Source organism: Trachemys scripta, chromosome 18, assembly GCF_013100865.1.
Source record: "Trachemys scripta elegans isolate TJP31775 chromosome 18, CAS_Tse_1.0, whole genome shotgun sequence".
NCBI classification, from domain to species: Eukaryota; Metazoa; Chordata; order Testudines; family Emydidae; genus Trachemys; species Trachemys scripta.
In genome coordinates this window covers 18,149,032-18,176,279 of record NC_048315.1, presented here as the reverse complement: position 1 = coordinate 18,176,279, position 27,248 = coordinate 18,149,032, and the positions used below count along the sequence as shown (strand labels likewise).

The 27,248-nt window shown below is 41.9% G+C and overlaps 1 protein-coding gene across 1 annotated transcript; it reads left to right on the top strand.

The window, feature by feature from the left end:
- The first annotated feature begins 1,493 nt into the window (after positions 1-1,493).
- Positions 1,494-26,246, top strand: MYL10 (myosin light chain 10). Its single transcript, XM_034752717.1, has 7 exons — positions 1,494-1,602; positions 8,168-8,257; positions 13,644-13,719; positions 15,349-15,453; positions 18,830-18,908; positions 24,139-24,187; positions 26,001-26,246. The coding sequence occupies exons 1-7, from the start codon at positions 1,600-1,602 to the stop codon at positions 26,097-26,099; spliced, it is 501 nt and encodes a 166-aa protein (XP_034608608.1). The 5' UTR covers positions 1,494-1,599; the 3' UTR covers positions 26,100-26,246.
- The last annotated feature ends 1,002 nt before the right edge of the window (positions 26,247-27,248 follow it).

The following is a 27,248-nucleotide window of genomic DNA, read 5'->3' as shown; positions in this document are numbered from 1 at the left end:
TTTGTGACACGGACCATCTTTTGTTTAGTGTCTGTACAGCAGCTAGCACAATGGAGCTCTGGACCATGACTGGAGCTCCTAAGCCCTACAATAAGTAAAGAGAACAATTAATAATAACAATAGTTTTTTGGGGGGGATCTATATGGAAATGATAATGGAAATCTCTGTGAAATGGCTAGTGTCATTTTCCATTAATGGAAATTGTAGCTAATGTGTCAGATTCTGCTCTCAGTTACCTTGATGTAAATCCAGAGTAATTCCATTGAAATCCTTTGATTTACTCTGGATTTTCATGAGTATAAAAAAAAACAGAATTTGGCTCTATGTATTTTCTGAATGTCTAGCCTACTGGACTTATAGCAACCTTTCATAGCCAGAAGATCATTTTTTCCCTTAAAATTATTCCATTATTATTTTATTTTATTTATTTGTGATGTAGCAGCACCTATAGGCATCCAGTCATGGATTAGGGTCCCATTGTGCCAGGCGCTGTACAGAACATGAGATAGATTTTGTACTTTTGTTTCCTGCTTTCTAACAATTTGTGCATTTCAGTTAAAGAGAGGAATGAATCTACAACAAGGCCCCTGCGATAAACCAGGCAAGTCCTGGCATAACACTATATTTAGCCTGCTACCTGTGCCTAGTGTTCCATGCTTTGAAGTCCAGGGATTACCATCAATTCACCCTAGCTGAGGGTCTGGCCCACAGACGCCTTTATTTTCACTGGTGGAAGTAATAAGAAAATCACACCGGTTGCCATCCTTCAGTACAATGATCTTCAAGTGTTTACCCCCATGACTGCTGTATCTGCAGGGAGCCTCATTGACCTTACTGGGAGTCTGGGCAGGGGCAGCAGCCTGCCATGTGCTACATATGGCAGGACCAAGGTCTCAATTTAAACAAACATAAATTAAAAATAAATGATGATTAATAATGGGGTTTAACTAAACAGGGTCGTCCATGTCATGCAAAGGGTGAGTTTCCTACGGACTGGTTACTTTCCCACACTTAAGTGGGCCACACATAGAGCGTCAGGTAACTGCCAGAATGGTATTTGGGTTGATGACATGGTTGGGCTGTGGCTGGCGTTCTTTGTCTCCGTGTAGGTATCATTCGGGAGGGCGGTGATGGTTCAGTTCCAGCCTTTCTCTCTAGTTCTGAGCAGTCTTGATGGCCACAAATCACTGCTAGTTTCTTCTGCACTTTCTCAAGGAGTCTCGGTGCTTCCCTCTGCCTGCCTTTCCAGGAGGCCTTGACAATTTACAATCCTTTTTAGTGAGTGCTGGTATTCACTGGTTAGAAGCACATGGGAAAGCCCCTTCAGCTCTGGCTCATTGCGAGGACTGTACAATTGTATCCCAACTGCCTATCTACTTATCTGCTGCAGTATTTATGTGAAAGCAAAAGCCCTGTGTGGAACAGATGCTTGGAATGGTATTGGGATCCAATGACTGCACTTTTCCAATCTTACATCTATTGTCTAAACTTGGAGCAGGCATATTTTTACTCCTCGGTGACACTATATAAAGGAACAATTGGCATTGTGTATGCTGGCTGGCTAGTTGGCACAGAAGGGGCAGAAGGAACAGCAACACCATGGTAGGAGTTACTTTTTCCCAATCTTTCTTTCTTTCTTTCTTTCTTTCTTTCTTTCTTTCTTTCTTTCTTTCTTTCTTTCTTTCTTTCTAACCATAGCTACTTTAACAGGAGCAATGATAATAACAATGTCAGATCTCATCCTTAAACAGACTCACATTCAGACTGAGGAGATAGCCAGCACCGGGGACACTGGATGAGCTGTGAATTTCAGAGCACCCTTTTGCACTCTATTAATAAATGTGCTAGGGCTGGAGACAGTCAGAGCAAAATCGTACCCATGCTGCATGGATTCACCAGCTTGCTGGGAGTCTCTTTTCCAACCTAGTCTCACCTTGGGGCAGCAACTAATGCAGCCAGCAGTGCTGAACAGTCCGAAGATAAATAGTCTGCTGCGGCCGAGGCAGCGTTGTGACAATGTTGTCATTGGCACAAGGAAGAAGAGGCAAGGAGCACTACAGAGATTGTAATCTCCATAGCCAACTCCTTGCCCTCCCAGCCCCACTGGGCATGCTGCCCTGTGCTGGCAGGATGGCTCCGGGACCTGCTGCATGGCTACCTCTGCACTATTGTCCCAGCCTATGTGGTTCCAAAGAGCAAGGGCAGATTTTCAACCCAAGATGACATCTGTGTATCTGGCTCTGCGCTTGCCTTCTGCATTTTCACTGGAATGACTAAAACATCATTCAACAAGGGCTGGAGCACTGGAGGTTTTTCTATCTTAACAAGGAGGGAAAGGAATATTGTGTCTTTAATTATTTGCTTTCAGCTCTTTTTCTTTATTTTCCTCCGTCTCTTGCCTCCTTTCAAGCTCTCTCAGTGTAGCATTTCCCACTGGCACCTGTGGCTGCTATTTGCAGCCTATTGACACCAGAGACCTGTGTTTGAAAACCCTTGTTGAAGCGTGGTTCAAGCCTGGTTCCCTTGAAGCAGGAGATGAATGTGCCCCAACCACTGTTCTGAACAGGACCAAACCACAATCAAAACAATTTCTAAAAACCATGCTCAAGACCAGGTTGTAACATCAGCTTGCGCATAGTGAAAATGGTTTGCCCCTGTACACGCCAGCAACCAAACCCTGTTCACCACAGGTTTAGAGGAGAGTGTATTTGTCCTGATTTTCCAACTGGGACCTCAGATATATAGGCTACACTTTAATGGATTTCTCTAGAACCTAAGCCAACCATTTATCTGGTGACATGTATTGGGTCTTGACTTTTTCTTTTTCTTTTTCGCTCCTTTACGTGTCTTTCTCTCCCCCCTCTCATTCTGGTGAACTGACTCCTTTCCCACAATGCTCTCTGCCTTTTGGAATAATTATTCCAAGACTATCTGTGGCCAAACTGGCCAATGCTATGGATCTCAGAATGTGGCAACACATGTCCCCAAAGCCTCATTGCTACTGAAGACTGTCCTTGATGTTGCTTTTCACTGTGCCTTTTGCTCTGGGAAACCATCTTCTGAAGCACCTTACAATTCACGGACACATGAAACAGATTTAAAATGGAAAGAAAAAATTGTCTTAATGAAAGAAAGCTGAGAATATCTTTACATAAGGAAGAGATCATTTTTTATTAATCAGAGGGAAATCTATATGTAATTATGCAAGATGAACTCTGTGAGGAGGGTTTTCCCCCCCTTTATGATGTCTTAAGGGATTTATAAATATTACAGAGGTTTTATAGCATCATAATATTTCAGATGTTCAGTAAAGCTACTTTCAAAGGATTAGTGCAGACAAAGCACCACAGTAAAAAATAATTAGAAGTCAGCCAGTGCTACTAGGTTCTGATATACAGGATTGAAGAGAATAAGAATGGCAGGGTTCAGGGAGATAATTTTTCTAACAAGAAGCAGACCACACAAGTGTTACAGGATGGAATTCTGAGAACTGTGTGTCTATAGGTCCCAGTTAATACCAGGGAATTTTCAGTAAAGTTGGATCTGTGATGTCTCTGTGTGTGTGTGTCTGTGAGAGAGAGAGAGAGAGAGAGAGAGAGAGAGAGAGAGAGCTTTTCCATATTCCAACAACATTCCTGCGTTCATTCAGCTCGGTGACACTTTGTAGTGAATTGTGTGTGCTGAAGGGAATCATGTACCCAAAAATAGATCACATTCTGATGAAATGTGTTTTGCAGCTTGCTAGACTGCCTGGAATGTACCACCTGTACTAAAAAATATTGACCGCAATAGAGCAAGGTCGAGTTACACCAGCTGGAGATCTGGCCCGTGGCTTTCCTATGGAAGTGTGTGTGTGTGTGTGGGGGGGAGTTTGTGTTGGAGCGGGTGAGCTGTTCATTTCTGTGTGCTTGAGAGGGGGCCATTTATGTGTATACTTGCCAGAGGAGAAAAGGTATCGTGTGCTTATGTAGCGCAAGGGGATCGCAGAGGAGATTTGGGGCACAGGGTTTGAACAGGCTGTCGTGGGGACTGCGATGTGTGTGTGTGTGTGTGTGTGTGAGTGATGGAAGCCAGTGGACTCTGTGTGTGTGTGTGTGTGTTTATGAAAGAGAGAGAGATGGCTGGGGTGAGGGATTTTGTAGGGAACAGGAGAGATTGTTGGTGTGATGTGTGGGGGATGAAGTTCAAAGGATATGGAAGGGATCGTGGAGGGGGAAGGGAGGGAATCAGGAGCTGTGTATACGATGGTGTGTGGGAAGGTGAGAGGAGGGATTTGTTTGTGAGCATAGAAGGGGTAATAAAAAGATCCTCTGTTTCTCTGCTCTGGTTTTTATTTGAGTTCTCAGCGCCTGTTGTGTTGCCTGCTTGAAATGCCGATTGTGGCTCTCAGAGCAGTTTATGCTGCTTGCTCCTCTAGAATAGATCATTCCTTGCAAGCCCTGCCACTGAAAGGATCCAAAAGGTGTGAAACAGACAGGCCAAGTCTACACTACAAAATTACGTTGACCTAACTTACATTGGCATACAGCCGCTGCAGTTATTAAGTTGCTTGTGTGCGTAGGTCACCTTTAAAGCAGCAGAAGAAATTCTTCACCTGTAGACACGAACTCACCCCCTCTCTAACCCCCCCGCCCACAGATCCCTGTTCTTACTTTGCACCCAGAGAGGCGGAGGCGATGCTGACTCACTGTTTCTGTCTATCTTTGTTCTCTCCGACTCCCAGGCCCTACCAGACAGCAGAAATGTAAAGAATCTCAGTGAAGGAAACCCAGAATACAACAAGCACTGGGCTAGCCTGAGCTGTCTCAGGGTCAGGGTTTTTCATATTCGGGTTTTATTTAAAGCATCTAAAAATTAACAAAAAGATCCTTAGAAACCCAAGCCAACTGACAGAGCACTAGCACTGGTGATATAATGCAGCGATGCGTGATGGCTCTGAGGTCCCCTTTGAAAAAGAACTGTTGTCTTCTCAGTGGGGTGATAAATACACCCAGGCTGGAATTGTATCAGACATTGCAACATTCTTCCAGACTCTTTTCTGTCAGAGGCTTTGGAATCTCAGTTTGGGGAACCCGCACCTCCTCATAGCTCTTAACATTCTTATCTAACACTTTTCAGCAGTAGATCTCAAAGCACTTAGCAAAGTTATTATTAACCACATTGTACAGATGGGGAAACTGAGGCACAGAGTGGTCAAGTGATTTGCTAAAGGCCAGGCAGTAAACCACAGATATATCCAAGAATAAAAACGAGGTGTTCTGCTTCCCCATCTGTTGCCCTGCTCCCTGTTCTGTGAGGTAAAACAAAGATATTAGATTGTTTTGGAGAGATAAGCCTCAGACGAAATCCTGGTTTAATCACTGCAGAACTGTGGGGAGTTTTCGACCCAAGTGCAAACTCTGCAGCTCAGACGCATTTCTGCTCTCTTTTAGCTGCCTTTTGGGTTTGACTTACACCACCACCAAGGTGAAATCTCATCTCCGGCAGATAGCCCCTCAGGCTGCCTCATGTTCCCATTCTCCCAAGATTCTGGGGGTTCCGCCCTGTGAATCGGGATCTCCTGGCAATTCAACTGAGACACCCACCCACCCACACCACCTATAAGGGGGGATTTGGGAGGCTGGATAGCCCAGCAGACGGCTGATAATCCTTTGAGCCCTAGATCCAACAGTTTGAATTTGGACCCAGTGATGGAAAGGCACTACCATCTGACAGCTGCTCGGTGGCCTCTGTGAAATGATTTGGTGGTTTCAGTCTGATTCCGCAGGGAAGCAAATTGTAAAAGGTGTTAACTGGGACCCATACTTGGACTTTCAGCAGAAAAATTAAAGACAGAATGGTCAATATTGGCAGTGAACAATCCTTTATCAACCCTGGAGGTGGTTCCTAGGGGTCAGGATTGAAGCCTATTAACAAATCATTGAGGTGGTGAGGTTAAGGGTTTGAATTTGCCCGGTGCTGTACTTGTTCTGTGAATAAATATGCTTCAGTCTCTATGGGCTTTAACACTCCTTGTTAAAAAAAGGGAGCTGATTTTTTTTGTATTGACAATGTGCCACATCTCTGGGTTTTACCACAGAATTTCATACAACTACAACTCCTGCTTAAAGTCCCTACTGTGTATGCACTCTGAGCTGTTTATATAGACAACTCACCAAAATTAGCCAGGGAGTACCCAATGCATGGTGTAGTCAGGCCTTGCCCTGGGAGGAGGAGGAGGAGGATTCTAGCCCTTTTCATTGTGGTGTTAACCTCAGAAAGTAAATTGATTATTAGGGAGGAAATTTATCAGGGTGAATAAAAAAATCATACATGGACTGAGCAACAGGGCTCCCCTTATCTGCAGCAAAAAAAGGGGGGGCTCAAAAATTGCCTGCTCAGATGGATCAGCTAAATTTGAGAAGCCCTTAGGAAATCACCCTCCTGGCCCTCCCCCAAAATCTAAGGCCAGCCCTGCAAGTACTGCTTACATTGTGAAGTCATTAGCCCCTAGAGAAGTGTCAGTGTACTCAACGGGGCTAACATCTGTTCTCTTATTACCTTGGGGAATGAATACACTGTTAAGAAGTGGGGTTGTCCCTAGATTTCCACTTTAACTAGAAATGCTGAAAATGTCCACCAGGCACCTCAAATTGCATGAAATGCTGCCCATTTTGGCTCAAAACAACACTCATTCTGTGTGAGGAGGAGGAGGGAATCTGTTTATTTTCCAAAATCAATATTTCTACATTAATTAAACATTCCATTTGTTCACATATCTTTCCACGTCTTGGGTGGCATTTTGTCTTTGTTTTTCTTCCCAGCAAATACATTCTCTCATGCATTTCCCATAGTACAGGAGTTTGTGTTCCAGAAGATAGGTACAATGTGTGTATGTGTGTGGGGTATATACCATAACATGAGATCCTCACCAGGATGGCTGAATGCTGAAATCTGCATGGCAAGTTAAGTTGACCAGACACTATATATTTCCAGCAGTGCTAGATGGAAAAACGTCTTTGACCAGCTCTCATTCCCAGGATCTCATTTGAATCTTGACAGATTTTGGTGAGAGGAGAAAGTTGCCTTTTGTTCTGTACAGCGTAGTCCAAACAGAACAGAATTTTTCATTTTCTATTCCGTAAGGGGCAGACAGGACTATAGTACAAATGGGGTTAAGGATGGTCCAGTGGTTAGTACTGACTTAGTCCTCAGGAGGCCTAGGTTCAGCTCCCTGCTTTGCCACAGATTCCCTGTGGGTCTGTCTACACAGCAAAAAACCCTATAGTGGTGAGTCTCGGAGCATAGGTCTACAGATTTGGGCGTGTGCTAAAAGTAGGTGTTCGAAGTTGGGCTTTGAACCTCCTGGGCTTCAGAGCCTGAGCATCTATTTTTAGCTTGAGTCTGCTGACCTGGACTCTAAGACTCGCGGATGTGGGTTTTTTCCCTGTGTAGACATACCCTCAACCTTGGGCAAGACATCTAGGCCCAGATCCGCAAAGGTATTTAGGTGTGGAAATCGACGGAAGTTAGGCACCTAAATACCTTTGAGGATCTGGCAGGGGAGTAAAATAGAACAAGGAGCTTCCTCACTCTCCAGTGCAGGCTCCTTGCATTGCCAGAGCCGGCAAGGAAGTGGGAGGGAGCAGCTGCTGGAGGGGTGTTATTCTTGCACAGGTTTGCACGTTGTGGGGAGAGGTCAGAGTCTTAGCTTCTTGCACCCCCAACCAGCCAGCCACCATAACAGAGTCAGCACTGAGAGGAAAGTAATCAGCACTAGCAAACGGGCTGGCATGGACCACTGCCCCCAAGAAGCAAGGAGAAAGCAAAGACCAGCTTGGACTCTCCAAGTCTGGTTCCTGTACTGCTTCTGGGGCAACATAACCATGTACTGCCTCTTACTCAGGCTGGATTATCAGGTTACAATCCAGTCCACAGAAAGTAATTGGCAACAAAACTCCTTGGTAAAAATGCACCCCATTTTTTTTGTAACCAAGCAGCATTTTTCTGTGTTTATATATTTGTTGCACAACTAAGTACTGAATCAAACGTGGGAGAAAATATAACCGAATACAACCCTCTCATGCTACTTGTGCATGCATATTACCTTCCATTATAAATGTGGTTGTCTTACCTGGTGTTCCAAGTGTTATTTATTACCTACTGGATCTTTTTATTTCTTTTATAGTCTCCAAAAAAGGCAAAGAAGAAGACAGAAGGAGGTGGTTCCAATGTATTCTCCATGTTCGATCAAACCCAGATTCAGGAGTTTAAAGAGGTGGGCCAACTTTGTTATCCTGTACTGCTATGTTATACATTCTCCCATCACTGCTTAGGATTGTTTTGCAATCGTTACTTTGTTCATCTGCTTTAATAGACTACATGGTTGTTTTTTGAATCATCTTAGTGGTTTTCGCTGATAACATTTTACTTGTGCACTTTTATGAATCTTTCTTTCTTTCTTTCTTTGCTCAAGATCTAGGTGTTACACATTATTTAAAAACCTACAAAACTCAATACAAAAAAAATTATTATACAATTCACTCAGAAAAGCATTTGAGTGCATGCTTAAGGCTATTCACATTCAAGACATCATTTAAGCATATGCTTAACTTTAAGCATGTATTTCAATGCTGGGATACTTTCCTTAACTGGGGCTTTAATTAATGGATAGTTCCATAATACCCACCTTTCTCTAACAACCCAACCCCCAAACCAGAAACCAAACCCCACGAAACCCTCAACCTATCTCTTCACAAATGCCCACAAAAATAAGGGCTTTACAGTGGTGTACCTAAGGTTAACTAATTCAGGCTCCTGAGATCAAGGAGAGTCTGGGATTAACTATGTATTGTTGATTCCTTGATCAGTTACCTGTGTAGAGTCAAAACTAATGACTCGGGCATAAGAGCTGAATGAATAATTAATGATGGATAATTTATTTGATGTATTTAAGCTATTTTTCTGCTTCTGGAATGTCCATGAGCACATCACAGTTTTCTCAGATTTGTCATTTTAAATTATTCATTGCTTTCCCTGCCCCCCCCATGACTTTCGTTAACTTTGTGTATTGACTACAAGTCGTTTTGTATGTTCATTCTTTGAGCTGTGTTGAGCAGCTCTGGATGGTCAGGTAAGATGTATTCTATCATTTCTGTTCCCTGAAAAGCACTTCCAGAGTGACTCTTGGGGTGTGTGACTAGATACAATTCATTTTCATATATGTGACTTTAACATTCACTTTCCTGGAGGATTCACATTATTGAAGTTCACTCTCATGAGCGACCATTGGAACCCACACAAGAGATTGTGAACATGACCAAAGAAAATTCATTGAAACTGTTAGCCTTTTCTGTGGAACACAACTTAACCAGCTTTTATCAGCATCATAATCAATGCCCATTTTCTTTCTTAAAGGGTTGTCATCTAAAACCCACCTGCATAAACTAGAGCTGGTCAAAAATGCCATTTTTTTGGTGAAGTATTTAAAATGCTTGTTTAAAAATATTTCTTGCAGAAGTTTGGTTTTACTTTTCCCTACGCAAAACTCAAAACCTGAAACCATTTTTTGGTAAGTTTTCGGTTTCTGGTTGAAAAACTGGGGAGGTTTGACTAAAATTAAAAATCAAAGCCATTTTTCACCAAAAAGAGATTCACCCCTCCCCCTCCAATTTCAGCCAACACTATGTACTTACGGCCGGATCCAAAGCCCATTAAAATCAATGGAAAGAGTCCTGTTGACTGTAATCGGCTCTGAAGATTATTCAGTGGGACTATTCACATGCTTCAGATTGGGCACATTCTCAATGACTTTGTGGAATCAGGGACTAGAACTGAGTTTAGTACCGACCACTATGAGTTAGCCCTGCTGAGGCCACAGTGCACCATTGAAGCCAATGTGAAGCCCTGGCAGTAGAGACTTGATAGCGCTTGCAGAATTAGGCCTAATACCATAGTTTAAAAGCGGACACGTGACTTTTTAAAAATCAGGAACAAAATCCAGGGTTTTTTTAATAAATATAATCATTCTTTGCAGAGTTAAAAACCAAAACACATTATTGTTCTGTTAGTGCGTGAGAATTGCCTTATTTGTGCACCTATTTCCAGGTATAGAAGGATTGTTCACCATTACAATGATTATGTTACTTTAAACGCCACTTGTCAAGAAGCAAACATAGTATTTATATCATATATTGCCTCTCTTCTGTGTGTATGTGTGTAGAACTATTCTATTCACATTTCTTCTCTTCTACTTGTTCTACACAGTCAGCCCTGCAAGAGAAGTGAAAATAACTTATGGCGAGTAGATTTAAACTTATCATTAGATGGGTATATGGCATAGGAATCAATTATTGTGAATATACACTATTGTAAATGATCACAGAGGCACACTGGAGCTTGAATGTTGAGGTTTCATGAGAAATCAAGGTGAGATTGCATGAAGATACGATGATAAAATGGTATCATGGAAGGGGCTGCACCTCACAGAGCTGTAGACTACAAATGTATACAAATTATGGTAGGTGGATACAGTGAGCTAGCTATATGCACCTGTGGATGTTACCGCTCATTATAGTCAATGTGTATCAATAAACAAGGTGACATCAGAGATGGTAAAAGATACAGTACCATGGAAATGGGCACAAAAGACAGGTAGAGAGATAGAGGCAAGGCGGGTGAGGCAAATATCTTTTATTGAACCGACTTTTGTTGGTGGAAGGGACAAGCTTTTGAGCTTCACGGAGCTCCCTGCAGGTCTGGGGAAAGAAACCAGAGCTAAATACAAGTTGGGACAAATTGTTAAGGATAAGGAGATAACACGTGGTGGGAGACCACTTAAAATGAAGTTGGCAATTCAAGGTAAGAGTATTAAGCAGAAGGGTTTACACATGCTGTAGGAGACTACTTATAATGAAGTGGAGAATTCAGGGTAAGCAGGCAATGGGATGTTACAAATTGTAATGAGCCTTAAAACCAGTGTCTCTGAGTCTATGGTTTTGAGTGTCTAGGAGAGTTATGAATTTAAGCTCCCAGGCTTGCCTTAGGTTTCTTTTGAGGATGAGTATCAAGAGGTCAGATCAGGAGCGATCGCTTCATGAAAAGTGTTCACCCATGGGTGAAATGGTGTTTTTGTCTTTTATCATTTTAATGTGCGAGTTCATTTGAGAGGGTAGTGATTGTCTGGTTTTACCCACATGGTCGTTATTGGGGCATTTGATGCCCTGGATGAGGTACATCACATGTTCATGCCTACATAGGCATGTAGAACACATGAACCTTGAAAGGTGTGTTTTAGGAGATGTTGATCATTGTAGCAGTGGAGATATGTCTGCAGGTTTTGCATCTGTTGTTCTGGCAGGGTCTGGTACCACTTTGAGTTGGTGGGTCTTGATCTGTGGGGAGCTTGCTTATGATGATCAGCTTGGTGAGATTGGGGCATCATTTGAAGGCCAGAAGAAGGGGTTTGGGAAAAATTTATTTCAGGATGTGAGCCCCATCCAACATGGGTTGTAATTGTTTGATAATACTCCATATATGTTCCAGTCTGGGGTGGTAGGTGACAACTAGAAGTGTGCAGTCAATGGGTTTTTTTTCCTGGATTGAAGCATGTTCTCCCAGGGTATTTGGGTGTCCCTTTCCATGATGTGATCTACTTCACTGGCAAAGTGTCCTTGTTTAGTGAAGGCTGTTTTAAGTATGTTTAGTTGTGTATCCCAGACTTCCTCCTCAGAGCAAATTCTGTGGTATCTGAATGCCTGGGTGTGGACAACAGATAGTTTTGTGTGCCTGGGGTGTATTTGTGGAGATAAGTGTGGTGATCTGTGGGTTTCTTGTATATAGTCTTTTGTAGGGTTCCATTGCAGAAGCTAGTCATGATGTCCAGGAAGTTGGTGGTGTGAGAGTGTTTTAGAATGAGTTTGATGGATGGGTGGTGGTGTTTGAAGTTATGGTGGAGAGGAAAATATCCTTGATGTATGTCAGGCATATCATTGGTTTTGTGGTGCATTTTTCCAGAAATTCTTCTTTGAGGTGGCCCACAAAGAGGTTGGCATATTGGAGAGCCATCTTAGTACCCATGGCTGTTCCCATAGCTTGGACAATGTGTTTGTTGTTAAGTGTGAAGCTGTTGTGAGCGAAGATGAAATCAATGAGTTTGGTAATGCATTTAGAGGGATAGGTGAGTGTTGTACATTATCCTGTAAGCATTTGAGGCAGGTAGCAATGCCATCATGGTAAGGGATGTAGGTGTAGAAGCAGGTGACATCAGTGGTGGCAAGGATGATGTTCTTGAGGAGGCTGCTAATGTTGTGGCGTTTCTGGAGGCAGTTGGTAGTGTCTTGGGGGAAGCTGGCCTGTTGTATGCGGAAGGATTTGAGGATGGTTTCTATGAGTACTGAGATTCCTCCAGTAAAAGTGCTGTAGCCAGATATTATGAGTCTGCCTGAATTCCCTTGATTGTGTATCTTTGGGAAGCATGTAGAAGGTCCCTGGGATGGATGGATGGATGGATGGATAGTTACCACTTTCAGAGATATTATTGGTTCTTCCAACATTCCCATTGTGAGCTCAGGAAAATATCTCTCAAATCATTAAAATCTTTCAAAGTATAAGAAAATTTTAAATTATGACCATTGTATGTATGTAGATAGGTAGGTAGATAGAGAGGCGTATTTAATGATGAATGGGGAAGATGTTGAAGTTCCAAACTTGTGTGTTGGCTAAAAACTACAAAACAACAAGTGTATTTTCCGCAAACTATCGAGAATTGCCTGACAGGAGATATTTTAAGGTCAACATACTGAGGTCATTCAGAGAACAATTAGACCACAGCCTGAAGGACACAGTGTGATGGAAAGGGCAACAAGGCTGGGTTGAATAAATAACACATCAAAGTAGAGATTTCTGAGTTTTCTTACTTCACTTTTGTATTTTTATTTCTTCTATGAGACTTTGAGGCTTCCCTGTTAGCCCCCACAGAACTTTGACTTTAACTCAGCACCCAGTTTGTGATGTCAAGTATCGGGGGGTGGCAGTGTTAGTCTGTAGCCACAAAAACAACGAGGAGTCCGGTGGCACCTTAAAGACTAACAGATTTATTTGGGCATAAGCTTTCGTGGGCAAAAAACCTCACTTTTTCCATGCATCTGATGAAGTGGGTTTTTTACCCACAAAAGCTTATGCCCAAATAAATCTGTTAGTCTTTAAGGTGCCACCGGACTCCTTGTTGAGTTTGTGATGGCCACTCTTGTTAATTGTCTTACAGCTTGTTCTAGCCGCACAGGACAATGTGATATAAGCAGGGGTACACAACCCATGTAACAGCCTCCGTGGCAGCTGTGACTAGAGCTTCCCTAATCCAAGCTTTCACGGGTTAAAGCCCAAATGGCTGGATCTGACAGTACTGGCATAGACCCAACTCCATGCTGCGCCGAGTGTTAATTTAGTAAGAAGAAGTTTGGGTGGGTTTAATTAAATCTCTTGCCAAGATACATTAACGTGTTGAAAGTAAGTAATGCAAAATCACGCTGTACGTTGTAGATTAATAAAGGAAAGATAAATGTTCCCCTTTCTAACGCAAATATAATACCACATTGATGAGTATCAGGACTGACAGTGGGACATCAAGAGGCAATGGTAACACAATGCCCCTTTTCTCTTAATAGGCTTTTACCATCATGGATCAGAATAGAGATGGCTTCATTGACAAAGCAGACCTGAGAGATACATTTGCTGCATTGGGTGAGTAAACAAACAAACAAACAAACAGATAGATAAATAAATAAATAAATAAATAAAAGTACTCTAAATGCAATTTAAATTTCAAGCACATATGAAAGGATTATATTAAAATTAGAGCCGGATGAGTCATAAGATATGCATGAGGCTCAGAGAGCCAAAGGGAAAACCTGCCAAACCTGCTCAATTTGATCCTCCTCTATGGCTGGTAGCTGCTATCTTGGCTGTCTATCTCTAGCCGGGAAGTTTACTGAGCAGCCCCTTTCAAAGGCTAAATGAGGGCCATTCCGGGATTCGTTGGCGGGTCATAGAGAGTGGTGCAGCTGACATCCTCTCCTAAGAGACTGATCCCTCCCCATCAACCCTTTCATAATTAGCCCACCCAAGTAGGGGTCCGTGCCTGGCATTTCTGATTTGCCTTTTTATCCGGCTTCTTGAGCTGCACCTTTTTCATCTAAGAGTCATGTAAATATCTACCAATTAATGTTTCTGTCATGGACCAGCCGCCGTCCTTCCCACGCCAACGTGGGAACTTCATGTGAAGGTCTGTTCCTCTGTGCCTAGATTGGAATGTGCGTGTCATGAGGTTAATGAAGGCCTTTTTCAAGCCGTAAGTCTAGAGCGTATTTAACGCCTTACAACATCAGGCCTTCCCATGCAATGGAAGGTCAAAAGGCTCATAAACCCAAACTGGAGCTACATCCCTTTTGCAGTATTTGAGGTTTGAACAGTGATGTAGGTGTCTGGGCTTTTGCTGTCTGGATATTATCAAGAGGAGTTAATGATTAAAATCCGTAGTGCTCTCTGTGGTGGAATCAGACTTCAGCAGAGTCCATGCAAAAAGCTGCAGCTCCCCATATCTTTATAGTGATAGTGAGGAAATTTCCACCTGTAACCAATGTTATTCTGGAATGTTCATTTCCTAGGGCCAGTTTCTGATACCCTTAATTCACCCTTCAGCTAGGCCCACTGAAATCAATGGGACTGCACACCTAGCCAGGTATGACTCAATTTGAGTAGGGCTGTCAGAATCTCAACTCTAGTCGAAGTCCTGCAGGTTGGAAGGGGACAAACAGGGTTACCCAAGTCATCTGTTCATTCTTATTATGATTGCATAATCACAAAACCATCTCATGGGTGATTGTGTAATAGGACGAGGGCTGAAATTCTGGATTTCACCCGTGGTGAAAGATAATCAGTTTCTTCAGAAATGGGCCCCCATGTTGGCTATTATTGCCCCCATATTAATTATTTATTACTTTCCCCTCCCATTCCTTCTTTTGTCCTTTTATCCTATAGCCAACTCCTTCAGTTTGTTTTATGACAGTGACTTTTTGAATTACATCTACCTGAAGTTGGGAATGGGTGACAGGGGATGGATCACTGGATGATTACCTGCTCTGTTCATTTCCTCTGGGGCACCTGGCATTGGCCACTGTCGGAAGACAGGATACTGGGCTAGATGGACCATTAGTCTGACCCAGTATGGCCGTTCTTATGTTCTTATGTCTTACCACATCATTAACATTGTTCTTCTGAGTCCAGACCACCACAGTGGGAAAGAGTTAGTGGGGAATCACTTCTTGAAATAAAATGATTATTTATTATGAAAAATAATCTCTGCTACTACAGGTCGCTTGAATGTCAAGAATGAAGAGCTAGAAGCCATGGTGCAGGAAGCTCCAGGTGCCATTAACTTCACTATTTTCCTGACTATGTTTGGTGAAAAACTGAAAGGTAAGTACCATTGGTGGGTTAGAGAGGTATCTATCAGTGTTCTTGTATGGACCTCTTTGTTGTAATATCTCAGCACCTCGCAAACATTGATCAATGCTTCTTGAAAACACCCCTGTGAGGTAGGGAGGAATTATCTCCATTTTTGCAGACAGGGAATTAGGGCACAGAGAGACTAAGTGACATGCTCTTGGACACACAAGGGCATGTTTAGTGGGCAAAGTGGACTAATTTAATCTCAGTTGATTTCACTAGAGTTAGAACAAAGGGGAATTTGGCCCAATACTATATAAAATACAGGGATTTCTGCCACAGGTACTAGATTCTAACTGGAAGCCAGTAATTTAGTTTAAATTTTTGCATTGTACGTGGCCAAGAATTGCAGAAGAGAGATCCCAGTGGCTAAGATGCACCTCCAGTCACCTTCTCAATAAATATTAATGAGGAGAAAAAGCTTTGGCCTTCAGATCAAGGTAATTCTGTTCTGTTCAGGTTCTTGTACCACCTTCATCCCCTTACAATCTGAACACCTTCCAAAGTCCATTAAGTGTTATAGCAAGTGTTTGCTGTCTTTCTCTTTCCTCCCATTTTGTCTCAAGGGGGAATATTATGTTGGGATTTTAAAAACATATTTTTAATGATTTATTTTATGTTTGCTGTGCTATGTGTCTATATTACTGAAGTCAAGGTCAAAGAAGTGCTCCTTGCTCTTGGAACAGAAAGTCGTAAGGTTTGAGGTGGACTTGAACTTAATCTGGGGTAGGTCAGTAGAACCAGTAATATCTCTTAAAGTTTATCTAATCTCTCTCTCTAATCTGCCCATCACAGTGGTATGTGCATCTTTATTTATTTAAGACAAGCCCTTAGATCCTTAGGGTGTGTCAGCCCTGCAATCACAGGATATGATTGCAGCTCGTGTAGACAAACCTTAGCTGGTTTTAATCTGGCTAGCTTGGGTACTGGAGCAGTGAAGCCACGGCTGTACAAGTCTGGTATCCTGGGTAATTACTTGTGGGGCTAGCCTGCACCAAACTGCCATAGCTAGCTAGATTAAAGTATGTCGTGCTCGCACGCCGTGATTACAATGTGGCCATACCCTCAGAAGGTAACACTCAGCGTCCTTCACAGTGCTCCAACTGGGATCTGCTGGATATCTTGATTCACCCTTCTGGAGTGCACTCCTGCCTATTCATAATGTCCATGATCACACAGTGCTTGGCAAAGTGCCTCTTTTCCTTTCTGTCCTTTGCCTCTCACAATGGCTGAAGCCTGGTGAGATTCCAGTCCTGCCAACTGCGTGGCATGAAAACAGAGCCACCACAGGAAGGAAAAAGGGTGAAGTGTACCCCTCTTGTCCACAGGTTTCCTGTTGGCTATTAGCAGGAGAGCTTTTTTTTCTTCTTCTTCTTTCCATTTGTCAAAGGGAAAATCACAGCTGTGCTTGTCATGCCCTTCTGGTTGGGTTTGTCATGCAAAATAAGCAGAGCCAAAAGACTGCACATTCCCAATCAAAACTAATTGGGATGAAGAGTCTTTGTAGTACAATTATAAAGGGAGAATGGGCTGGAGGAAGTGGATATGGCAATTTTGCAACACTTTTTATTAGCTAAGTACCACTCAGAGAGTTTGGTGAAAGGTGCTTTCTAAGTGAAATTTGTTGTGCTGTAATTGATTTCTGTCATAAAAGGGAAGCTGGGATTTTTGAGACAAGCTTTAGCTTTGTATATTGATATTATGATGCCAGATGAACAGCTAACAAAACTCAGTTTATGTTAATGCCAACCACATGGAGCTGTTTCTACGGGGAGTTGGAATAATGCAATTTGTACAGAAAACAGAGATGCCTCACATCAAAGAAACCACTTTATTTACTAGCTAATCAATAAAGAATGCCTGCTGCATTGCTTCTCTTCAAAGCTGAAGTCCAGGGATATGACAGAGTAGAAAATGTGAAACGCACTAAGGGGAAAAAAAATCCCCCATGCAGAGGTGACTGATTAAAATGCAACCCCCTCCTCCGAGCTGGGATAAGTTTCACTGCATGAGACAATCAAAACATTAAATACCAGCACTCAGTGTATTGAATGCATAGCCATTGCAGTTTGAAATAAGTGTCCAGAATTTTGCAGAAGAATACTCCTGGCCGGTGGTACAATGGCCTAGAAAGAAGTCCTCTAGTTTATGGATCATTGGCCACGCTGTTATGGGCCACCCTGTCAGTTCAGATACTGCACAGCCATGTGCTAAATATCCTTGTGAAACCTTAGCAAGAAACTTCTTGGGGAGTGGTCAGGGAGTGTGGATTGATAGACAGAGCAAAGAACCAGGAGTCAGAACTCCTGGGTTTTGTCTCTGTCACACTGTGTGACATAATGGCATTGTTATGCTGAGAGCACATTTTCCTATTATAATTACACTTCAAAGACTCACCATTCCAGTTAATTTAAATGATCTGTGGGGCTCAGTTTACTTGTTTGTAAATTGGATTTTGTACTATTGTTGTTAATGGTTATTTCTATTATGGTACCACCCACAAGCCCAAACCAAGATTGTGCTCAGAGCTGTAGAGACACATAATAAAAGAAGCCCTGTTCCCAAGAGCTTACAGTCCAAATAGAAGAGACAGACCCAGGGTGGGAGAAAGGAAGGATTATTATTCTGTTTTATGGACATAGTGAGTTTGAATGACCTGCCCAAGGTCAAGCAGAAAGTCTGTGGCCAAGCCACATCTCCTCAGTCCCAATCTAGTGCCTTAACCAAAAGACCCTCTCTTTTCTCCAACTAATACTTATCTGCTTCCCAGGCATGTCAGTGAGGGTTATATGGTGCTTTGAGATCCTCAGATGGAAACACAATACACAACATAAGGACAATTCACTATTGTACATTGATCATCCTGTTTCCATTCCATTTCATTGACACTTCGTTTTGGTGACGAGCTCCATTTCCTTTGGCGAGGGAAATAACCTCTCCTCTATATAGTGGAGAACAAGTAACATCAAAAAGTGTTTTTACAAGGAACGTACAGTACAAGATTAAAGGAAGCCAGCCGGGGAAACAGTTTGTTATATTTTCATTTCTGAAAGCTGCTAATCCTCTGGGTACTGATATTGGAGACCAGTTCCTGGAAGTTTTCTCTCCTGCAGACACAGAATAGATACGAGTTATTATTTTTAAGCTTCTGAACACTGAACTATTCACCTTTATTGTTTATCTGACATGACAAATGCTGCAGACTTAAGAAACCTTTGTCTTCAAACCCACAACTGCAGGTTCAGATGAATGCTCCATTTTCAGATGAATGCAATTATTTAGCAAATATTAGACAGCCATACAAATATACACAGAGACATCTACATTATATTTCATTTTCTTTTAGGCACGGACCCAGAAGAGACCATTCTGAATGCTTTTAAGATTTTCGACCCAGAAGGAAAAGGCCACATAAAGGCAGACTAGTAAGTTTATTTATAATCCTTAAAAATAAATAAATAAATAAATGCACTGCTTAAAGGGGCAGTTTAAAGGATGTACATTCTACAGTATTCTAAGAGGCAGAAGAGCTGGCAGGCAGAAAAGCATGTAGCTTTGTAAGCGACAGTCAAAAGACTAGCCTGTTGTATAAATGTCCTTGTATCCCCCCAAAAAGAGATGTTATTGTCTTTAGATATTGCAAAAGGCAGCGGAAATGTAATCACATGCATGCCATTAGATAGCCTCTTTTCAAGGTCTGGATATAAATCAACACACGACCCACTCTTTATAGATCAACTCCATATGTAAAATTAAAATGAGTGTCTGGTGCAGAACTCTCAAAGAGGGCTTGACTTGACGGGGAAGGCTAGTCCTCTTTTAAAAATAGAGCAGTCAGCTTAATTAATACAGGGAGATGGCTTCAGAGAGGATCTCCCCTTGTTAAATGTTTACCATTTGAGCCCTCTACTCCTAGATGATCATTTTCTCTAGCTTTCCAGATCACCAGTGGACCTTGTGGAAGCCCCATCATTAATTATGACTACTAGTATTATTTATTATTTTAAAGACAGCTCCCCAACTGTGCTTATATAAAGATGTGAGGCCCAATTTTTATTTACATACAGTAGGCCTCTCTACATCAATCTGGCAACATAAAGGAGCTTGAATGGGGGTGTTAAGTGGTATAAAGGGGCCTTAATATAAATGAGAATCAGGCCCATGAGATAAATTATTTGAAGGAGGGAAAATAGCTAAGGAACTGTGACCTATGAGTTCAGTGGGACTACTCACATGGTTGAAGTTAGACCTACTTAAATACCTTGAGAATAAGGGCCTAATTACTTATGCTTCAGCAGCCAGTTTTGGGGCCTTTCACAATGTCCATTTTGTAAATGATACTAATTAGGAAGCCATGAGTTATAAAGTGATAACACATCAAGGGGTTCTGTCAACACCGTGATAACGTGAGGGAACCTCCAGCAGTCTGTGCTGCTCTCAGACTCCCTGATGTGTATGTGTAGCCTGAAGCAGAGTATTCGTGGACTGCGTTCGGTGTAACTGATGGATAGTGCAAGTAAATTAAAAAAATAAATTAATGTACAATGTCTCCTTTATTTAGTGTTATTTATTTCTCTTACACTTGAGTCCCCAGTCAGTATCAGAGCCTCACTGTGCTAGGTACTGTTCAAACAGAGAGTAAGGGCTCGTCTATACAAACATTTAGTTTTGCAGCAAGCTGGGGTGTGAATCTCCCCCATACTTGCCTGCCACAGTCTACTGTCCCTGTGCACTCTGCTGACGCACATTGACAGTTTGTTAATGTGCTTTGATCTGGTCAGGTTTCAAAGAGGGCTAGATCAAAATGCATAAATGAATTGTTAGTGCACATCAGTGGGGTCCACGCTGACAGTTAGTCAATGGCAGGCTAGCACCCACAGCTTGCCACAAACTAAGTGTCCATGGAGACGAACCCTAAGAAACAACCCTTTCCCTAAAGAGTCTACAACCCAATTTAATCAAGTGGGTGTAGCTAACAAATGGAAGGAACTGGAGGTAAGAGCCCTCCTGTTTGTTTTTAGGCTAATATTATCCAGACAGTTTGGGAAGAGCTCCTTGCTGGGCAGTGGAAAGTGGGACATCTGAAGTGACTCAACATACCAGAGTACAGTTTATCCTATTGCCTAATAGGCCATATCACATGGTAGTGAAATCACAACCATGAAATATTATTTTCCCACCACCATCTTTAGCAAAATATTGGATACAAAATATGCCGCTCCCCTTCCTATGCCTGATCCTGCAGTCTTTGCACACGCCAAGGTCCAAATGAAGCCTCTTAGAGTCTGGGGCGAATTAGGAATTAGGAATGACTCCAAAAGCGAAGAAGAGAGCACAATACTTTTTTTTTTTCCTTGACGGAAAAGCTCATCCTCCCCACTTCCTCTGCACAGCTAGCATTAGACAATGGCTTTAGTTCATCACCACAACAGAGCATAATGTTTACTTATTAGACCCGAGGGTAATGTTGATCATTACAGAACAAACCATTAAATCAATTCCATAAATGTCTTTGAGGTTTAACTTCTATTCATATGCTTCCAAATTTTAAACATTTGAAGGTTTTGCAATCATTTTTACAGTGGCTCACCCAACCCTTTCAATATGACAGTTAATATCTTAATAAATAATATTCCTCCATATTAAAACCATTGGGATGGCTCCCCCAAACTCAGTCACATTGACCGTTGAATCAGAACTTATTTTTTAGATTCATATAGTTAACATCCTTCTGGAGATTTTATGTCTCTTCCCGCTGCATGTTTTCACCTCTTGTCTGGAAATGACTCACTCAGTCCATCCGAAGGCAACTGGGATGGACTTTTCTAACCTTTCCAAAAGCTCCAGGAGTTTGTAACAGACTTCCTATTTCCATGACAAACTTTGTTTCTCCACGTTGTTTTACCACACACAAACTCCCGCCTATACAATGACGTCAAAGAGAGAAAATATGTTGGGCCAGATTCACAGCCGGAGTAAACTGGCGTAGCTTTTGGAAAGGTTAGATGACTCAGTCCCAATTCCCATTGATTGAACTGAGTCTGGTCAATGTCAGTCAGTTCTAATAATGAAGTCAATGAAGCTGTGTTGATTTGCACCAGCTGAGGAACTAGCTCTTTGAGTTTCAATGTTTCCTGGCCCTTTGGAGAGTCGACAGGATACGACTGAATTGGGGATGATCTCCCATGATCTAAACCAGTGCTTACATGAACCCGGATAGCTTTTTCCAAGACTGCATTGCGTGATGGGCTCTTCCCGATAAAAAGCAACTTGCCCCATGGATTTCAAAGGTAATTTTCTAAAATTATTTGGAAATCAAAGGAGCAACCAAAATATTTTAAATATTAGAACCAGTCAATATTAGCCAGAACAGATATAATCTCGTGTGCCACATCAAAGCAAATGGGCACTGACTGGTTTCTGTAAAGTCACCACAAGGCTTTGATTTTTTTTAATTTTTTTTTTTGAGAAAAAAATACTATGCAAAAAAGAAGTACATAGCTTCTAGTTTTGGAAATTCTGAGTGTTCGTTTCCCTATAAAACAAATAATGGAAAATGTGCATAGGTCCTTAACTCAGTCCTTCTTACTTGTGAGAATGCCAAGGGCTGCTGGGCTATGCATCAGAAGATTATAATTAGACATTTAAGCTTTTTTTTTTTCTTTCCAAAAACACTCTAAGCCCATGAACAGAGGACACATCGCACCCAGCTCTCTTCCTAATTCAAGCCTGTATGAGATGGAAGTTTATTTGGGATCCCTAAAACACAACAAGTAGTTTAAGTGCTTCTTCCCATTGAACAATCTGCTTGGTGTATCCAGCGCCCTTCTATTTATGTGTTTCTACTCCTATTTTTTATAGGGTGCAAATGTCCAATTATCAATGTATTTCCATGAGAACTATCTTGCTAGCTTTTAATTACAGGCAGCAGCAGATCATGTGATAATTACATTGCAAAAGCAATGGTAATGTAACAAATGGTCTGGTTAAGAAGACAAAAATTATTAGTGACAAGGAAAGTCTTCATATGACTTTGCTAAATAAAGAGGGTGGGAAAAGAATACGGGAAATTTACTGTAACGTAACTAGAGCTGTGTTAAAGCATGGAAAATATTTTCCAGACATTTTTTGTGAATATTTTCACTATTTTGTTCCTCAGGCCACATTGGTAATCCAGAAATTTCATATCTCACCAAATGGCCCCTTCCCAACAACAGTATGCACATTCAGAAACATATATTTTTTATACAAATTGACTTCTACCATAAAGAAATTCTGATTTTTGTATTATTCATTGGCACTTTTCATTTCACAAATGTTCTATTTTCAGAAGATGCATCCATGACATAGCACAGGGCTATTGTTATGTTTTTCAAAATCAGTTCCATTTTCAAAAATATAAAACTGAAATGGAAATCTTTGGATTTCAATTCTTGTTTCAAATTCTATGCACATATCTAATTGTAACCCACTGTCATCAATTTATAATCTGTTTCCTCTAGATTTAGGTCTAGATCAATTTCCTCTAGGACTTTCTGAGAGTGCACAAGTATCCTTTGGTAACAAGAACAATAAAGACACAGCTTTAATTTGCGCTCTAATAATTGAATAAAGGATTGGGGAAAGGTTGAAAGTAAAAGTGATCTGGGCTTATCTACACACAAAGTTGTACCATTTTCTACACCAGTTAAAACAGTACAACCCCACCTAGAGTGGACACAGGCTCTTTATACTGGTATAGCTATTCCTGTACTGGAGGGGAATAAGCTATACCAGTATAAGGTACGGTTATACTGATATAACTGCATCTACACTAGGGGTTGTAGTGGTTTAACTATTAAGCTTAATATAGGGGTAAATAAGTGAAATTTAATGGCCCATGATACACAAGAAGTCAAACTAGATGATTTTAAGGCCCCTTCTGGCCTTAAAACTCTATGAATCTGAGAATTTCGGTAAAAAAATCACACCCCTATTTGACAGGTATACTAGTACAGAAACAATGCGCAGGCCAGCTAAGTTTCTGGCCCAGAGTATTTTCTCTCTTTGATGTCGTTGCATAGGAGGGAGTTTGTGTGTGGCATAAAGTCTGTGTTAAAGTTCAGTAGTTCCAGATCAAGATACTTTACCTTGACATACAAGCAGTTCACAATCTCCTCTGGGAATGAGTGCTTGGGAAAAAAAATAAAATAAAAAGGATACTCATGTGGTGATTTGGAATAGCTGCTGGAGTTCTTTCAAGTCTTCTTTCTCATGTCCTTGTTCTCATTTCATGCTCTGTTTCTTTCATCCTTAGACGTCACAAAAATGCTCTCTTCTTCAGCTTTGCTAAGTTACACACATTTTTAAACAGCTAGCATGAAAACCACCATCTTAGGATAAGATAAGCGTTGAAAATGGCTATATTACAAATATAATAACTGTAAACAATCTTAAAATGTTACAAAGCAAAATAACTTGGCAGAACCATGAGGTGACATTGATGGGGGGAGGCTCTTGGAACCAAGATATCATAGTAAATCTCTTACAATATCTTTCGAGGATTAGCAGCTCTAATTTATGCAGTCACACACATTTTCAGAAAGCAGCTTGCAATCTGAGATGTGATGTGCAGTTATCTTCCTTTAACCAGGTAATTTCATTTTATCTGAACAGCATCAAAGAAATGCTTATGACACAGGCAGACCGATTCAGTCAAGAAGAGGTAAGGACCTTTTACCTTCTTTGAAATATGAATATCTCCCTAGCTGCTACTCAGCAATTGGCATTTGCCCTTCTTTAGCTGTATGAATTCAGTTCATGTCAAGACTGATAGAGAGATCCATGCTAGCTCTGGCAATTAGGAACAATACAAAAAACCTCCCCTAAGTTATTTCATGGCTAAATCAGCATCGCATACAAAAAGCATTCCTCGGATTTCCATGGAGGTATAAGACTGACCTATAGTCAGCTGTTCTGTTCTGCAGTGAGCTAGGCAATGAAGTTCTGTTGGGTGTGGGCTGGAACATGATCTGGGCTCCATTTCTGTGGGATTTATCTCATCTGGAATCTTGCTGGATTCCTGAACTAATCTATCAAAAGTTCTGCTTTGTGTGGGACTTAGTCTGGGTTCTGCCAGCTGAGAGGCAGGGCCCTGAGAGGAGGTTCAAACTACAGTCTGTTAGTTGAGGGGCTAGACTGGAGTACTGAATGGAATTCTATTGGGTGAGGGGCTAGCTTGGATGCTGATGAGATTTCTTTTAATCGGGGGGCTGGGGGTTCCAATGGGAGTGGGTTAGCTAAGTCAGCTGTGTTGTGATTCCTGTTCCAATAACCATTGAAGTTAATGGAGGATTTTCCATTGTGGGCTATGGACCAGGCTGCAGAGGAGCTGAACTGGGTTGGAATTCATATGGAGATTGTGTACCCTGGGTAGCGAGCACCTTGCTAACACCTGTCCATAGCATGAGGAAATATTGTGTGTGCCTGCCGGGGTCAACTCCCTGCTTCTCCCAGCCAAAGGCAACACACACGCTCCCCTTTCAGCCCTCGCAGGCACCACTGACCCTCATGCAGGTTAGCAGTAGTCACACACCAACCCCTGACTCCCTTGAGCATCCCTCTGAAGTGCCCAGCCCCCATTCCACTGAAGGGTCACAGAACTCCCAGCTTGGCTCCTCCCAAAGGAATAGCTCACCCCAGCTCACTAGTTACACCTTAGAACACAGCTTCGCTTAACACACAGCGCTTAGATTTATTTACAGAGAAAGCGAACATAAGTTTATTTAGCAAAGAACAGAGATTCATGTGAAGCAAACCGAAATATTGGAAACAAATGGTGACACAGAAAATAAAATCATCGCACACCTTCTAGAGCCTACACTCAACTAACAAGATGCCCTCTTGTCTAATACAGTCCTGCTTTCTCCTAAGTCCTTCCCAGAGCATTTTCCCACCAGCCCAACCCTGCTGGCAACTTGTCTCCCCTTCCTGAAGATAACGGGGATAATTGCACCCCAGTTAGAGTTCCAAAGATTCATCATTTTTTCTCCTACACAGAATAACCCTTGCTGCTTTTGTTTTTTCCTGCAGCTCACCCCAATCAATTTGCTTGGACTGTAAACAGGCATCTATTGTGAACCTTACAATGCTCAGTTTGCACATGACCAGTCAGAGAGAGAGAAGCATCTCTTGCCCCCTGCCTGACAGGGGTCTGTAGATCACCTCTTGGTGTTCTGCCCTAACTCACCCAGACCTAGAGAACAGGTATATACACATAACTCCCCACATATATGCCATATGTACATCTCACAATGATTATGATGACCAGTGTGACACTGGCTTTCAGCAGAGACTTTACATGGCCCATTTTGGCCAACTTGTATGGGGATCCCAGATCCAGGGGATTCCTGTAACCCTTATGCACCTTTGTACCCTCTGCCAGTTGGCACAAAGAGCTCCCTGGGTCACAGAGATCAGTACAAGTTCCTGTCCTACCGTCCTGCATTTGTAATGCTTATTTCCTGTTTGTTTTGCAGGTCAGCCAGATGTTTGCTGCTTTCCCTCCAGATGTCTCCGGTAATCTTGACTATAAGAACCTTTGTTATGTTATCACCCATGGTGAGGAGAAGGACTAAGAGGAGATGAGCTTCTCCTCTGAAGAGATTTTATGCTTAGTTATTTCCCTGTGCTTTTGTATGGGGGACAGAGAGCTAAGCATTCAACATGCTGAAGCCATATGGTCATCAGAACAGAACCAATAAAACAATTGAAATTAGATTAAAGTTATTTAATGCTTCTGTTTTTAGAAAAGCTGAAAATACCAATTTTCTTAGTTTTGCCCATCCCCTTTTTTTCCCAGCAGTGGTTTGAAGTGGAATTTTCTTGACGAACTGGTACTTTCATGATTTGACAGTTCTAATGTTCACCAGATGGTCCACTGGGCAGTGCAGTGTTGCTTAACCTTTTGTCTTTTATACATGAGCTCCACAAACTCATTGAGAAATGCTCTAGCTTATTGCATTGGGAAGAGCATTTTGTAAATAGAATTCTGTTCCATTTCACAGCCCCTTACAATGAAAGTGTAAATAAAAAAAAATAAGTTTTTGTCTTCTGTCTTAGTGATGTGGTCAGTTTCATAAATCACTTGACTTGTTTGCCCTCGGGCAATAAAATATAAATTGTAGAATTATCCCAGTTTATTAATAACAGAATTGCAGCACTTTTAAGTAGACACTATTGGAAACAACTGAGGGATGAACTTCCACCCTTAGAAACACCTTTGCTGTAGAGGGAGGAAATTGTTCCTGGGTCAATCATACAAGCAATCAGGGTAGATAAATTATTCACCAGTTTGTAGTTCCATCACAATCTTTCTATAAAGAGAGTTTAGGGGTAGAACCCCAGAGTCGTGAATGAGATTGCTTTGGCATAACTGAGAGCAAAATTTGGCACTTTATGGTACAGACCCAAATCCTCCACCCAGTCTGTGTAGCTTGACTGGGCATTGAGGAACTCTGAGGGGGAAGGAAGCTGGTAGAAATCCTCTGTCCAGATCAAGGAACAAGTGGAGCTGCTCCACTACCACTACTAGAGATGGAATAGCCTCATGGTCTTTGCCCACCTCTGGGGAAAAGGGGTGGAGGATCTACATACCAGCGGTCTTCTTTGGGCCCAAACCACCTGGTACAACAGCTGGGCTCCACCCAGGGCAGGAAGTGTGCTCCATCACCACGGTCTCTCTGAGTCTCCGCCTTGCACGGCAGTTCATCTGCAAGAGGGCAGGA

Coding starts and splice junctions, on each gene's coding strand:
- MYL10 (XM_034752717.1), top strand. Junction 8,258..13,643: donor AGATTCAGGAGTTTAAAGAG/GTGGGCCAACTT, acceptor TTCTCTTAATAG/GCTTTTACCATCATGGATCA. Junction 18,909..24,138: donor GGCCACATAAAGGCAGACTA/GTAAGTTTATTT, acceptor TTATCTGAACAG/CATCAAAGAAATGCTTATGA.